This window comes from Mixophyes fleayi, chromosome 3, assembly GCF_038048845.1.
Source record: "Mixophyes fleayi isolate aMixFle1 chromosome 3, aMixFle1.hap1, whole genome shotgun sequence".
NCBI classification, from domain to species: Eukaryota; Metazoa; Chordata; class Amphibia; order Anura; family Limnodynastidae; genus Mixophyes; species Mixophyes fleayi.
The window spans coordinates 168,537,910-168,553,036 of NC_134404.1; the positions used below are offsets into that span (position 1 = coordinate 168,537,910).

General features: G+C 40.9%; 1 protein-coding gene across 4 annotated transcripts in view; it reads right to left on the reverse strand.

The window, feature by feature from the left end:
* The window catches only part of RARS2 (arginyl-tRNA synthetase 2, mitochondrial), a 57,933-nt gene that overhangs the window by 23,251 nt on the left and 19,555 nt on the right, over positions 1-15,127 (reverse strand). For all 4 annotated transcript variants that reach the window (XM_075202755.1, XM_075202753.1, XM_075202756.1 and 1 more), the window contains 5 exons: positions 12,685-12,843; positions 11,997-12,103; positions 1,505-1,600; positions 930-990; positions 64-140 (listed from right to left, as the gene is read on the reverse strand). In XM_075202755.1, coding sequence (XP_075058856.1) covers positions 64-140; positions 930-990; positions 1,505-1,600; positions 11,997-12,103; positions 12,685-12,843 — 500 coding nt within the window. The remainder of the gene's footprint in view (positions 1-63; positions 141-929; positions 991-1,504; positions 1,601-11,996; positions 12,104-12,684; positions 12,844-15,127) is intronic.

Consider the following 15,127-nt stretch of genomic DNA (forward strand, 5'->3'; position numbering starts at 1 on the left):
TGCAATGACATATTTTGAATACATTAGGTCTACAAGTAGCTAGGGAAATATAACAGCTCTTACCAGTCTACTTTTTCTTTCCCAATCATCTTCAAAATTTTGAACAGATGCTGAAAATGCTTCTCCTGACTTTTGTCTGTCTTCAGAAAAAAAACCACAACATATTCATTTCCATTTTAGTAAGTATTCTGTCTCGCTCTACGATGGTGTCAAACCCAGGAGTCATTTTGCACACGCTCTAATGTTTAATATTAACACTACCATTTTTTGGAAGTTGTAACGTTGACCCTGATGTTTGTGACACAGGACTGCCTGGCAGACACTGGCTTCATTGATTAATCCCGGGCACCTCTTAGCTTACCATTATTACCTGTACTGTAATAGTATAAGATACAGCTCCATAATGTGTCTTCACAGAATAGCACATACTAGTTAGTCATGAAGAAAAATGGAGCCCTTGAAAGATATATCTTAGTTATACAGTCAAACTAAAAAAGTGTCAATCGGGTAGCTGTGCCATCTGTTGTGCTAAAAAGGTCAGCCTCAAACAGTGGGAAAGGAAGCCCTTTGACAATTTAGCATTTTTATTTAAAGTCTACAGCAAGTGTTCTTCTGAGAGATATTTAACTTAGTCACTTCTTCCGAGAAAAATTTACTTTTATTAGTACATATTAAGTTATTTAAGAGAAAATATCCTAACATAAGAGATATAGCATGCAAAACACTGCTTCATATTACTTAGATTATTGTACAATGGTTCATTCATGTTCTCTCAGTCTTAGAGTTTATACTACCAACATGACTTAAAGGAGATAATACAGCCATTATAAATTAATAGCTAACAATTGTATACTTAACAGATTACAGTAAAATCATTTTGCAGACAGAAGCTTAGATTAACACAGCAGCTTCATAATCAAATTGCATACCACATAGACCATTTCATCAAAGTTGTATTTCTCCATTCGATCAATTGCAGCAGCTATGTCCCTGGAAATCACAGGAAGAAAATAAATCCATTTACAAAAGCAATTAAAAATGTAGTAAAAAAAAGGATGTTTTTAAATATGTACTACAAAAACGGTATAGGAGAGTATAGAATTGTGATTTATAAAATTTTCAAGTGTACTCTCTTTTTAAAATACACATAGGTTAACTGCAAAGAATATTATGTTTTATTCATTGTGTTAAAATAACATTGTCCCCATTTCTTTTCCGATCCACGCATTGCAATGCTGTAATTTAACTTAACATGACAGTGGTATTTCACATATTTTACAAGAAAATGATTAACCTAAATTACTGTCATATATACTGTTGTAAATGGGTGTAAAAACGTATTGGTAAATCAGTCTCCAAAGCACACTGGAGAACACAGACCAACAATGGAGTTAAGCTTTCCTCCTTAGATATTATATTTGTTCATGATATACACAAGTTTATGTTAATTCATGCATATAAAATACATGCAGAAGCTGAAATGTTTTTGAATAAATATGCACACCTGGTAATGTACAGAGTTGAGCCATCACTACGCATTACTGTTGAGTAAGTTGATAAGTCTCCTCCTTCCGAGAGGTCTACCACTCCAGTACCCTCACTGCAAATCAAAGACCAAGAACCGAATATCATCCCATCAACATTTATATAGAGCCAAAATATTCCAAAGTGCTTTACAATTGGGAACAAACATTGTAATAAAGCAATACAGGGTAATAAAGACAGATCGAGAGGGAAGAGTACATTTACAATGTACAATGATACTAAACAATTAATGAAAGCTCTTACAGAAGGGATAATATCAATAAAATTCTGCTAGATACACACTGGTTGGGTCTTTGGAACAAAGCCATTCACCAGTTGTGCGCTCATATTATTCACATAATATTATCTATCATATTGACTTGCTATTAATCAATGAGATAATGGCGATACAGCAGTTGCAAAACATTACATTTCAGTAACTAGTCCTATATTTGTATCTTGTGATAAGCATCAGCTGCTTTGAGGACATCTCATTATATATAATTTTAATGTGACGTTTTTTGTTTTTTTTCTTATTACATTTCAATTCTTTACTCCGATGCTTTCAGAGAACACAGATAGCAGGTAAGCTCCAGCCTCTAGGAGAAAACAAGCAGTTAGAGAGCAGAGTGAAAGCATTCTTTGGTGGACTGGTTTGTCTTCCCTTTAAAGCAGCAGAAAAAACAAACAAACAAACAAGATGATTTATATACTTACGTTAAATCCGTTTCTCTGATTCCGTCTGGGGGACACTGCTTACCATGGGTTGTGGAGGGGAGCACTCGAGTTGGCACCTAGCTATTTAATCTTTAGCACTGCTGACAGACCCCTCCCCAATCCCCCCGCCTCTTCCTTCTCAGTTAATTCAAAAAGCCCCAAGGAGATAGGTCAATCAACCAAGAGCATACAGAGGAAAGGCAGAAGGGAGGGATCGCAGTGTCCCCCAGACGGAATCAGAGAAACGGATTTAACATAAGTATATAAATCCTCTTTTCTCTTTCATCCAGTCTGGGGGACACTGCTTACCATGGGGACGTTCTAAAGCAGCCCCCTAAGGGTGGGACCGCTCTGAAAGCCCCGCTCGTAGAGCACTACAAGCGAAATTTGCATCCGCGGATGCGAATATATTAAATTGATAGAATTTGGTAAATGTGTGGACAGAAGACCAGGTGGCTGCCCTGCAAAGCTGGTCAGCAGAAGCCCCATTTATTGCTGCCCATGATGCCTCTACCGATCTGGTGGAATGGGCTGTAAGTCTCTCTGGCACAGGAAGGTTAGCTCTTATGTAAGCCTGCTTAAAAGTTGCCGTAATCCATCTTGCAATGGACTGTTTAGAGGCTGGCCAGCCCCTTTTGTTAGAATCATATAGGACAAAAAGGGAATCGGTTCGTCTAATTTGAGATGTTCTTTTGACATAAATACGGAGAGCCCTAACCACATCTAACTTTTCCATAGACTGCAGATCAGACTGAGAAGAAGATGAAAAAACCGGAACTACAATTTCCTGGTTCAAATGGAAGGAGGACACCACTTTTGGAACAAAAGATGGAAGTGTTCTCAAAACCGCTCTGTCCTCGTGAAAAACCAAATATGGTTCCCTGCAAGACAGAGCTCCCAATTCAGACACCCTACGTGCAGATGCAATTGCCAAAAGAAAGACGACCTTCCAGGTCAAATACCTAAAATCTGCCACAAGTAAAGGCTCAAAGGGAGGCCCTTTAAGCATATCCAGTACCAGGTTAAGATCCCATGGTGCTGTAGGCGGAACATAGGGAGGCTGAATATGTAAGACTCCCTGAAGGAAAGTCCTGATATCTGGCAAATCCGCTAGTGTCAGGTGAAAAAAGACAAAGTGCCGATACCTGAACTTTTAGGGAACCTAAACGGAGCCCTGCTTCCAGCCCATCCTGAAGGAAAGCCAATAAGCGAGGGAGACGAAAGGAAGACGTGTGACATGTCCTATTTTCACACCATCTGATATAGGCTCGCCAAATCCGGTGATAGATGCGAGCTGAAACTGACTTTCTAGCTCGCATCAGTGTTCACTACACTGGGGGGAAAACCCCTAGCTCTCCAGAGGCTGGCTTCAACAGCCATGCCGTTAAACTGAGCTGAGGTAAATTCTGACCGCCTTGCCTTACTCGCCTGAGCACGCGAGGAAGCATGGGAATCGGAGGAAACAGGTATCCCAACCTGAACTCTCATGACATCGTCATTACGTCCACTGCCACCGCTAAGGGGTCTCTTGCCCTTGCGCAAAACCTGTGAACTTTCTTGTTGTGTCTGGAGGCCATGAGATCTATATCTGGAAGACCCCACCTCTGAACTAGAGACTGAAATACTTCCGGATGGAGTGACCACTCCCCCGGCATCATTTGATTTCGACTTAGGTAGTCGGCCTCCCAATTCTTTATTCCTGGAATAAATACTGCCGATATTACTGGAACATATTGTTCTGCCCAAACCATAATCTGAGCTGCAATTTCCATTGCAGCTACACTCCTGGTTCCTCCCTGCCTGTTGACATATGCCACAGCCATGGTATTGTCGGACTGAACTCTGACAGGGTGGCCCTGGAGGAGGGACTGGGCCCCCCGAAGGGCCAAAAGAATTGCCTTCAACTCCAACACGTTTATTGATAAGGCTGATTCCTGAACCGACCAAAGTCCCTGGAGCCGGAGGAGCAGGATTACCGCCCCCCAACCTCTCAGGCTGGCATCTGTCGTGGCTATGATCCATGACCACGGAACGAAAGACCTGCCCACAGACAGGTGATCCTGATTCAGCCACCACTGGAGCGATTCTCTCACCCCCGGTGACAGCGAAATCTTCTGGAGATCCAGGTGTATGTGGGATCCTGACCATTTCCGTAACAGATCCCACTGGAAGCATCGAGAATGAGCCCGGCCGAAGGGGATCGTTTCAAAGGAGGCCACCATCTTCCCAAGCAGCCGCATGCACAAATGAATTGAGGGATTGGGAGAGGACAAGACCCGAGTTGTTATAGCCCGGATTAAACTGATCTTCTCTGTAGGCAGGAACACCTTCTGCCGACTGGTATCCATGATAAGCCTCAGGAAGACCATGCGTTGACACGGAACCATCTGGGATTTCTTGAAATTTATCAGCCATCCATGGCTCTTGAGGACTGCCAAGGTGAGGGATAAGTGCTGCCGTAAGCAAATCTCTGAGGAGGATTTGATGAGCAGATCGTCCAAACAAGGCACGACCTGAACTCCCTTTAAGTGAAGATACGCCGCCATGACCGACATGATCTTCGTGAAGACCCTCGGAGCTGTGGAGAGGCCAAAGGGAAGGGCCCGAAACTGATAGTGGGAGGACCCCACTGTGAATCTTAGGAGAGACTGATGGTCGCTCCAAATGGGAACGTGGAGGTATGCGTCCTTTATGTCTATGGAGGCCATAATCTGATTCTTCACTAAGCCGTTTATTACCGACCTCAGGGATTCCATCTGAAATCTGTCTACTCATAAATGCACATTGAGGCTCTTTAGGTTTAAAATGGGCCGAAAGGACCCGTCCGGCTTCTTGACCAGAAACAGATTTGTCCCTTCTGGTTGTCTGGGACCCTGCAGATGACTCTTTGCGAAAGAAGAGAGGCGACACAAGCCTGAATTGCCTGTCTTCTTGTTGGATCTCGGGGTAGAGGGGTTACAAAGAAACGATGTGGTACAGGACCCAGTAGGTCTATCATGTACCCTCTTGATATAATGCCCCGAATCCAAGGGTCTTGGGAAGACGCTGATCATTGTTCCCGAAACAGAGACAGACGTCCCCCCACTGGCGCTACCTCCGGCAGAGTAGTGTGGTCGCAAGGACGCAGGCTTCTCCTGGGTCTTGGATGGCCTGGCGCCTAGCTGCAAACGAGGATCTGCCCCTGACAGAGGAGCCTTGAGCATTTGGTTGTCTACCTCTAAAGGACTGTCCTCTAGGCAAGGAGGTCCCCCTAAAGGGCTGACGAAAGGAGCTGACACGAGGAGTTCGGCCCCTACTTGAAAATACCGGCAAAGAAGTGCTTTTACCCTCTGTTGCCTGGGAAATCATAGTATCCAGCTCCGGGCCGAAGAAACCTGCTGCTGAAAAAGGAATGGCTTCAACTGACTTTTTTGATTCCGCATCTCCTTCCCAGGATTTCAGCCATAACGTTCTCCTTGCTGAAATAGACGCAGCCTGAATAGAGGCGGACACAGACGCTGTGTTCTGGGCCGCCTCATAAAGGTACCCCGATGCTTCTTTCAAGTGCAAAGCCAGGGGAAGTAAATCAGAGTCCTGTAAGGCCTCTGCCAGTTGGTCTGCCCATGCTTCCATGGCTCTAGCAACCCAAGCTGAAGCAAATGTGGGTCTAAAAGAAGAACCCGCAGCCACAAATATAGATTTCAGCTGGGATTCCACTCTGCGATCATTGGCATCCTGCAGAGTTGCTGAACCTGGGACTGGTAGTAAAGTGTGTCTGGCCAAACAGGCTACTGGAATATCCACCTTAGGAATACTCTCCCAGCGAGCCACGTCTTCCTCCTGCAATGGATACAGGGAACAGAGAACCTTCTATCAGGCTGTTTCCAGGCTCCCTCTGCAATATCTCTGAGTTCTACCAAAGGGGGAAAACGGGAAGCCTTTCTTTTGGCCTTCTTAAATAGACTTCTGTCTCTAGGAGTAGGATCCTCTGGTTCTGGGAGGTCCAACGCTTGTCTCACCGCTAAAACCAAATCATCAATAAATTGGCTTTTAGTGCTTTCTTCCTGTCCCAAAGGTTGAACCTGGTCAGAATCAGAATTAATTTCCACCTCCTCCTCTGAGAACCCCTCAGAGTCTGAAAGGACCATAAGGGTATTATCGGATCTAGGCCGCTTTCTTTTAGCAGGCGGGATGTTTGGGGATTCAAGTAACTGGTTCAGTTTATCCAAACCCTTTATAAAAGCTGCGGACCATGCCGGTTCTGTGGGAATAGGGGCCTGGTCCGTAATTAATGATGAAGGTCCTGGTATAGACGTTCCAATAGAACCTGAGGTAGCGGGGAGGGCCAAAGGTGTACTAGCATTATTAGCCACCGAGGCTGCCACATCAGATAGCAATTGATTGGATTGTAAAACCATCTATGTTAAAGAGGAAACCGACTGTGTCAGGGAGGCCACCCAGGCCGGTTCCTCCGTCAGTGGGGCTGAAATAAGCTGTGTTTGCACAGGGGGGACCCCTGCTTCGCAGACAGAGCAGAGCGCCAACGGGTCTTTCTGCCCACAAGGTAATTTTACATTACATCTTGAACATGTGAAATATTTTGCCATAGGGCCCTTTCCCTTATCTAAACATAAAATACAGTTAACATACACTTAGCGCGCACCTTCTCACATCTCACAGGAGATAGGGACTTCTGTACTCCCTTTACTGGATAGATGACCCTTATCTCTCTCCTCAAATGGAATTCCTATAGTCTGAAAATCAGACTCATGGAAATAAAACAAATGGAGAGATAATAGTGCAGATTGACTACAATATACATATAAAAGTCCACAGAGTTCCCGGAAAAGAAGTATATTCTTCAACCTCGTGATGAAAAATGAAGGGATACCACCGTAATTCTTGAGACTTTTTACACCATCTCCCCCAAAGGTATATGCTTATAAGATGTTAGCTTTAATAAAGCATCTCTAGTAATCCTTTCTGTGTGCCGCTTTCAAGTTCCTCCACAGAGTATTAACATGATGTGCCAAAAGGAAAAAATAAACACCAATCTGGTGCATTATCATAAAAACACCATTTAATAAAAATGCATTATCTCCAACAAAGAGACCTGTACATATAAAACATGACATCAAGGATATCCCAAAATGGTAATGTGTATACTCATACCAGATGTATTCAGGATATTCGCATGAAAGTTTCCTCCACGATGTCAGTTCAAAGATGTAACGAAATCCCGCTTACACTTATCCTTCCTATCCCTTTCCCTTATCTGCCATTTTTATAAAGGAAGGCACATCAAACACACAGGCTTAAGTTGTAAATTTAGCTGAGTAAAGAGAGAGTGTAGAGAGAGAATAGTGGGAAACAAACAAGTAAACAACTAATCTGATATAAAAGTTCTCCTTGTAATTTTAAAACACAATATACTATTTTTGGCAAGTAGGAGATCTACAATATAATCCCTACTAGCCCACTTTGTACACAGCAAATACAGTAATATGTGTTTAAATAAGATCAGATACTTAGCCCATTGGCCAAACAGGGGAGAAGTCCAACAGCAGTGTGCTGGTGCCTGCTCCCTCTGATCTGTGTCCTTTTCCCGGGCTTCTCCTTGGCGCCAGAAGGCCGGGCTAGTCCACTTCTCTCTGGAGGGCAGGGGAGCTCTATGTCTTAGCTCCCCCCCCCCCACTCTGATAATGCTGTTTCTTACAGCTTTTCTGCCGCTGGGATCCGTTTTTTTAATAAAAATTGAAAAAAAATGTTGTGTGGCAGAGTAGTGGAGACCTCAAGAATTGAGGTCTCCGCAGCGGTTACCCCGATGCCCCCTCCTATGTATGAGGGGGGATCTTGGTATGGCCCCTTTCTGATTTCTCTCCTCCGTGGAATCCAAGATGGCCGCCGGCATTTTGTTTCTTCCGATAACCGGCACTCCATGCCCGCAGTGGCAGTGCCGGTTATCGGGGAGGCCCCAAGAGTGACAGCGGTCCGGAGAGACCGCCTGTCACTGTATTCAGGCACCCTATTTACTCTGCCAGTGAGAGCCTCTGGCTCTCATCTGACAGAGCAGTACCTGCGCTGCTGTTCTGTGGAGTGTGTTCTCTATAATAGAACATACTCCCAGGTCTGCCACCAAAAAAGGAGTTCCTATCAAAAAGGAATCAAATAAAATAAAATAAAGCGAAAAAACACTAACAGTACTAAAACACTGCCCAACTCCATGGGCACCTAAAAAAAAAAGAACAGGAAGAGGCAGGGGGATTGTAGAGGGGAGGGGTCTGTCAGCAGTGCTAAAGATTAACTAGCTAGGTGCCAACTCCCGTGCTCCCCTCCACAACCCATGGTAAGCAGTGTCCCCCAGACTGGATGAAAGAGAAAACAGATTTAATGGCAAGGACAAAAAAACAAAACAAAAATATTTTCTCCTTCTGTAGCAGGAGAGGTCACTGTCTTTGGGGTGGCATAACGCCACACATTAATATTAGGGAGGAAAAGTCTAAAGTGAAACAACCCGCCTTGCCAAAGCTCCATGACACATGGTTCAGGAAGGGGCAGTTGCCTTGATTGAATGAGTTGTAAAGGTCTAGGATTTTGACATTGCTGACTAACCAGCCAAGATCACTGTTCAGATCTACCTGGTGGTAGACTGAGAACAGGTGATCAAACTATTTATATGTTCACTGAAAAGAACCAAGAGAGAATCCATATGGCGGAGCTCCTAGGACATGTAGATGTACCCCGCAAACAAAAGACCAAATGTTAGTTAAAATGCATAGATAGTCACTATGTTCAATGTTTGTTAAAATGTTTTTTTATTTTGCCTTGTTTTTTTACTGACAAAATTAAAATGTAGTATTTTGATCTTTTGGATGTGAAGCTTCGGTAAAATGTGCTTTATTGTTTATTATGTCAATCACATATTCATACTATGTGACCAGTTAGGGGTGATGAAGCATAGTTTAAATTAGCTGGATGCCCAAATTTAGTTAAACATTATTTATTTAGAGCTCATAAGTGGACTGGAGACATCAGTGTCTTGATTTTGTTAAGAGATTTACTTTTCAACAAACGTCAAAATTCAGAATTATTCTTTAAATTAAACTCAGTAGTTTGATTTATTATGATTGTTTATAATGTTTAATGTTATTTTTAAATAGTTTGGATTATTGGCAAAAACAAATTGCAAATCCTGCCATCTGTTTTTTTTGTGCGCTTATAGGGGCATATTCAATTGTTGGCTAGGTGCAAATGTCCCCCCCCGCGGAAAAAAAAATAAAAATCCTGCGCTCGTTTTTACATGTTCGAGCGGCCGTTTAAAAAAAAAAACTTGCGCAATTCCATTCAAAATCTTGCAACCACCCCCTCACGCTCTAACTATTGGTCTTAGCGAGTTTTAGCGGCGGTTCTGTTTTTTTTAAACTACAAGCAAGCTAATCGTGGATCTTACAAATATGGACCACCCAGGGCAGAGGAAATATGGACTGTAAGGAATAATGGGCCCTCCTGGCCAGAGGAAGTGAAGATCTTTCAAGCAGGAACATTTTGGAATTACAAATATTTTGTGGACAGTGGGCAAGCCTGGACATTGGATGGTACAAATATTTCTGGGACAGTGGGCAAGCCGAACATTTTGTAAGGTATAAATATTTTGGGGACTTTGTTTACATCCATTTGGGGAGGTAAAGCTTCAAACAACAGAGGATTTCTTCAATGTGAGTATTTTGGGAATTTTTTAATAAAAATCTATGGTATACATGAGGGTGTTTACTGTTTTTTTTGGTGGGTTTATTATTTTTAATAAAGAATTGTGGTTAGAATGAGGGTGTTGTGATTTTATTAAACATTTTGATTTGTGGAACTACAGGTCCCAGCCAGCTGTGGGTGTCAGGGCATGTTGACACTTGTGGTTCTCCAAGTGCCAACATGCCCTGGCTGCCGTGGGTATGCTGGTGCTTGTAGTTATACAAGTAGCAGCATGCCCACACTATTTAGGGCAACATGGCTGGCTGGGACCTGTAGTTCCACAAAACAAAATGATGTCCGTTTGGTTTTTTTCAAACTAAATCACCGTTTTTTACCCTACTACCCACAGCCCACTGGGGTAGGAAGAGCCCTAGTGCTGTCAGTACTGGGCTGGGTGTCCCTAGGGGGGGGCCCGCTGATTTTTTTCAGCGGACCCCACTCCCTAGGGAATCCAGCCCAGCGCTAAACAGTCTGGGGTTGGTTAGTCATTATGGCAGTGGGACCCCTGCTGCGTGTCCCCACTGCTATAGTGCCTACCACTCCGGCTGGTTTGCCTAGTGCTAGTTCAGTGAAAATAGGGGGGACCCCACGCAAACATTTCCCTAGATTTTCACTAAATCAGCATTAGTCAGGCAGCGCTAGGGCTAGGCATGAATAGAGGGGGGACCCCACGCTTTTTTTATTTTGACTGGATTTATTAAAGACATATTCATCCTTTCTCATTTAATGTGATTGTAATGAACTTAGATTACTTTTTTTTTATCTTTATTAGCTTTTTGCTGGTACTTTAAACTGCTTTTTATTTTTTAGAGCAGACCAAGGAGGTGCGAGATGAAACAGCAGATTTGCCTGTTTCACCCACAACGTTAAAAAATAATTGAATTGCTTTTAACGCTGAGGGTTCGCATCCACCTCATACTTTTGCATAGACAAATGCCTGGAGCGCGAGAAGACCGTTTCGTGAAAAAAAAAAAAAAAAAAAAAAAAAAAAAAAAGATTTGAATTGCGGGTAAAGTTTCCGCGCTCGAAAATGAGGGAAAAAAAAAAAAAAAAAAAAGGACTTACCGCGGCCGAAATACACTACTCGCCGACAATTGAATATGCCCCATAATGTCTTCTCGCACATTAATGTATACAAACTATTTAAAAGTTTATCAATTTTGTAAGTATTATTTATAATGTATATTTATTTTCATAACAATAATGTACATTAACTATGATTAAGCTTTTTGAACATGTATTTAAATAGGTTTAGACTTTACTTAGTCTGTTTTCCCCCGATTGCAATTTATGAAACACTGGACATTTTTTGAAAAAAAGACCTTGTTTTTTTACGTTGTTAGAATAAGAGGTTAACATTTACTTTGGAAATAACTGGGCAGGCGTTAATCAGCGTTGCATGTGGTTATATACATGCATTGATGGTCACCTCAAGGTGACCCCCGCAGCCATTAAATAAGCTGTCAGATGCTGCTTAAAATTCATTGTGGAACATGCTATGCAGTGACTGTATATACACTGTGTTCTAATTACAGTAAGACTTAATTATTGGTGCCCCCCCCCTAAAAGATACTGTAGATATTCCTTTTCCAGCTAGTGATTACCACAATAGATCCAAATAATAGTGTGTAACTTTTTTTTTCAGCTATCATTTAATCAGTGGGTATTTGAGTCTGGTAAAAGCTATTCTTGATCAATATGGTGAGCTTCCAATTTAGAGCTCTATGTACTAATGTACATAAAACCACAGTGGCCTGTTTTTTTTGGGGAGCACAGCTTCGCCATTTGTAATATTTAATTATCACATACAATACAGCTCTGCCCATGGAGTGGAGGAGGTTGGAACACGAAGTAAGGCAGGGAGAGCCACACATCGCATGGCAATGATTAATCTCACTGCATCATTAATTTCATGCATGTGCACATCTTTGCATCTTTCCTTTCAAATATTACATAAATCGAAGCATGTACAACACTCAAATTATTTATATGTCTAAAACTTAAAAAAGGTAAACAAAAGCAAATCTTACTCTGTTGTCTTTAGAATGTCTTTGCTTCTCAAGAGGTTCAGAACATCGTGTGAGGTTTTTCTATAAAATGACTCTCCAGAATAGTCATCAAAATGCACACCGAGACGCTGAAATGGACAAATACCTGTTGCATCAGTCATTTCTGCAAGAATGCACATTTACATCTATTTGCTGTTAATTTAAGTAAACAAGTATTTTCACCTTGTTGCTTTTATACTGTACTTATACATTTTTGACTGCACTGTATGTTGGATTGCAAGCCCCTAAACATTACAGTGGACAGGTTTATATTTAAGAAAATCATCATTTGCACATTCTCATGTGGATTTCTTTTTGAATGTAAAGAGATATTTACATGTATATTTTTTTACTTGCAATGACATGATATGAAATTATGCTATAGGGGCAACTTTTCAATTCAAACAATGGGAAAGTCCACACACAAACTCTTTCCCCACAACATTACTAGAAAAACGGTGCTGTTCCAGGAACACAGTCTGTGGGGTGGGCATCTGTTTTGGATGTCACAAAGTAGGTAGCGGTGACTTATGGGGACTTTGTTCTCCAAGCAATGATGGCAAGGGGACAAACAGAGAGAGAAATGGGTATTTCATATGCATGGATAAAAGGAGAGATAAAAAAAATGTAGGTGGGCATCCCCTTTAACTAGTTGTGAAATGAAATATACCTTATAGATTTTTGCATATTCCTGAATGCTCAGGCCTCTGAAGTGTGTCCACAGTGACAGAGCTTGTGGATTTTCACTCTCAAGTTTTTCCATAAAATCCTTGACAGACAGCTTCATGTCTTCATCTTGTTCTGCTGCTGCATTGGCTTTCACATATACCTGAACATTACATATGCAATATAAAAAAAACATTTGAGATGTAAGTACACATCTAGGTATCAAATGCATTTAACGAAAAGGTCATTTTTCTTTCAAACAATCTAGTAGAACAGCATTATAAAAATATATATGTTAATTATACGTAGAAATAACTCAGACTCTAATATAAAACATAAGGGTTTGAACATAGACTCTTGATATTTTTTATCTATGCACAGAAATCTGTAAGGTGTCACCCCCAAAAAAAAACTAAACGGCCTATCACAGTAAACAATAGCTACAGTGAGGAAGTCACCACATACAGTGGTGGAAGCGAGGGTGTACCTGGTGGTATGCTATACCGCCACTTCTCCTACTGATTTGATTGTAAAACCATCAAATTCAATCCACTTACATTGCCATTACATTTTCCATACTGTCACTTCTAAAATTTCCACTTTGACCACCGACTACATACATAAAGAGTAAGCAAAGACATTATTTCACATCTACATCAAGGACTATAAATTGCTGAGCACAATATACCTGAAATGCCTGCGACTATGCTAAACCAAATATATCCAGTACGCTATTCATTTCATGCACTGCGGTAAGCAAGTATTTTTAAACATCTACAGAGTAAGGTGGTGCATATCTTGCCTTCTGTAGGAGTGCAGAAGGCCAAGCCTTAATGATAGGCTTGTGGTCTCCTAAGTAACTGAAATGATTGGTGAATTACACAACATAGTAATGTCAAAGCGTTGCTTTCCATTTCTGTTTTCTACCCTGCATCAGTACATTAACCACTGTCTGTACTGTGGCTTTTTTCAATTTCTGGCAGAGAGGGGAATACCAATCATATGTTTATCAAAGGAGTGGAAACTTGTGGTTAATGTAGAGCACTGGAGCTTACCTACATGCTTCAATTTTGTTTTTTTTTTTGGGGTGGTTGGCTATTGTTTAACAATTCTATATAAATGTTTAATTCATATCCCCCCACTAAACAATACAGTACAGTGATTTACAATATATTAACTTTTCCGCTGCATTTTGAAACAAACAAAGCAGCAATTTATCTAACATACCTTCTAATGAGCTGGACATTTCAGCTGACTTGTATCAAATCAGTTTGAGTAAATAGCACTCAGATCTCATCTTCACATGAGTGTCCCTACTCATCTATGTGTACAAGGGCTTAGTGTATTATTATACGTATTTAGTGTCAATGTGCCAGATTCAATATTCAATAATTGTACTTAAGGTAAGAGTATGGGCTGGCCAATGAAGGCACTTCACCTGGGCCATAAGTTTCAAGGGGCACTTTGGACAAGGACTTCTTTTATTCTAAAGGAATTTTTTCATTATATACCATTCTAGCTGCATTTGATTGCATGTATTATACAATAAAAATGTTATTTGGGTTACTTTAAATTAAGCTGATTTTTGGAAGCCTTTATTGTTAACCATGTCCTTACTTGAATTTACTAATTTATTTAAATGCTAAATGTCCGCTTCCCAGTTTTAAGTTTTTTTAATGTACAGTGCAATATACCACAACCCTGCCCCCTTCTTCCTTTCCCTACTTTTTACTTAAATACTGACAAACATTTAATTCAACATTGTAATTTTTAAATGAAGAGTGTTTGAATATTATATTATGTTTTGTTAGACATAATAGGCATTTATTAATACATATTATATTTGTTTGATTCAATTTTGTGATTATTGTTAATGACATTTCTATTGTATATACTATGCAAGAAACAATTTTTGTTCAGAGTTCTCTATAAATATAAAACAGAAAAAAATAAATTATATAAAATGTTATAATAAAAGCATGATGCACTGAAACGACTGTTGGGCAGGGAATGAATTTGAAATGTATTTTCTACTATTTTTCATCCTAAAGATTAATGACTGGTGCTGTTCTATTCTAATTTCTAGAACTGTTGAAGTCGTATAATTGGATGAACGAAAGTATATTGGTTTAATATTGGTTTGCCGCGCGTATTGCGAAGCGTACGCCAGGTAACACGTGGCGTGATGCGATCGCACGATAAAATACGCACGCACACACTAGCATTACAACATTTAGTTATTTATACAATTCATATTGGTTCCGTTACACTGTAATTTATGAGCAGATAGCATTTGGTTTATTATTAGTTTATATAATATGATTATATGTACATTTTAGTGTTATTAAAGGTTTAGGTTATAGGAAAGGTGTCATGCCTGATATCATATTGAAGCCCTAATCATCATCAGCTGTCCGGTGCAGTCGGCGAAGAGATCGCACATTGCA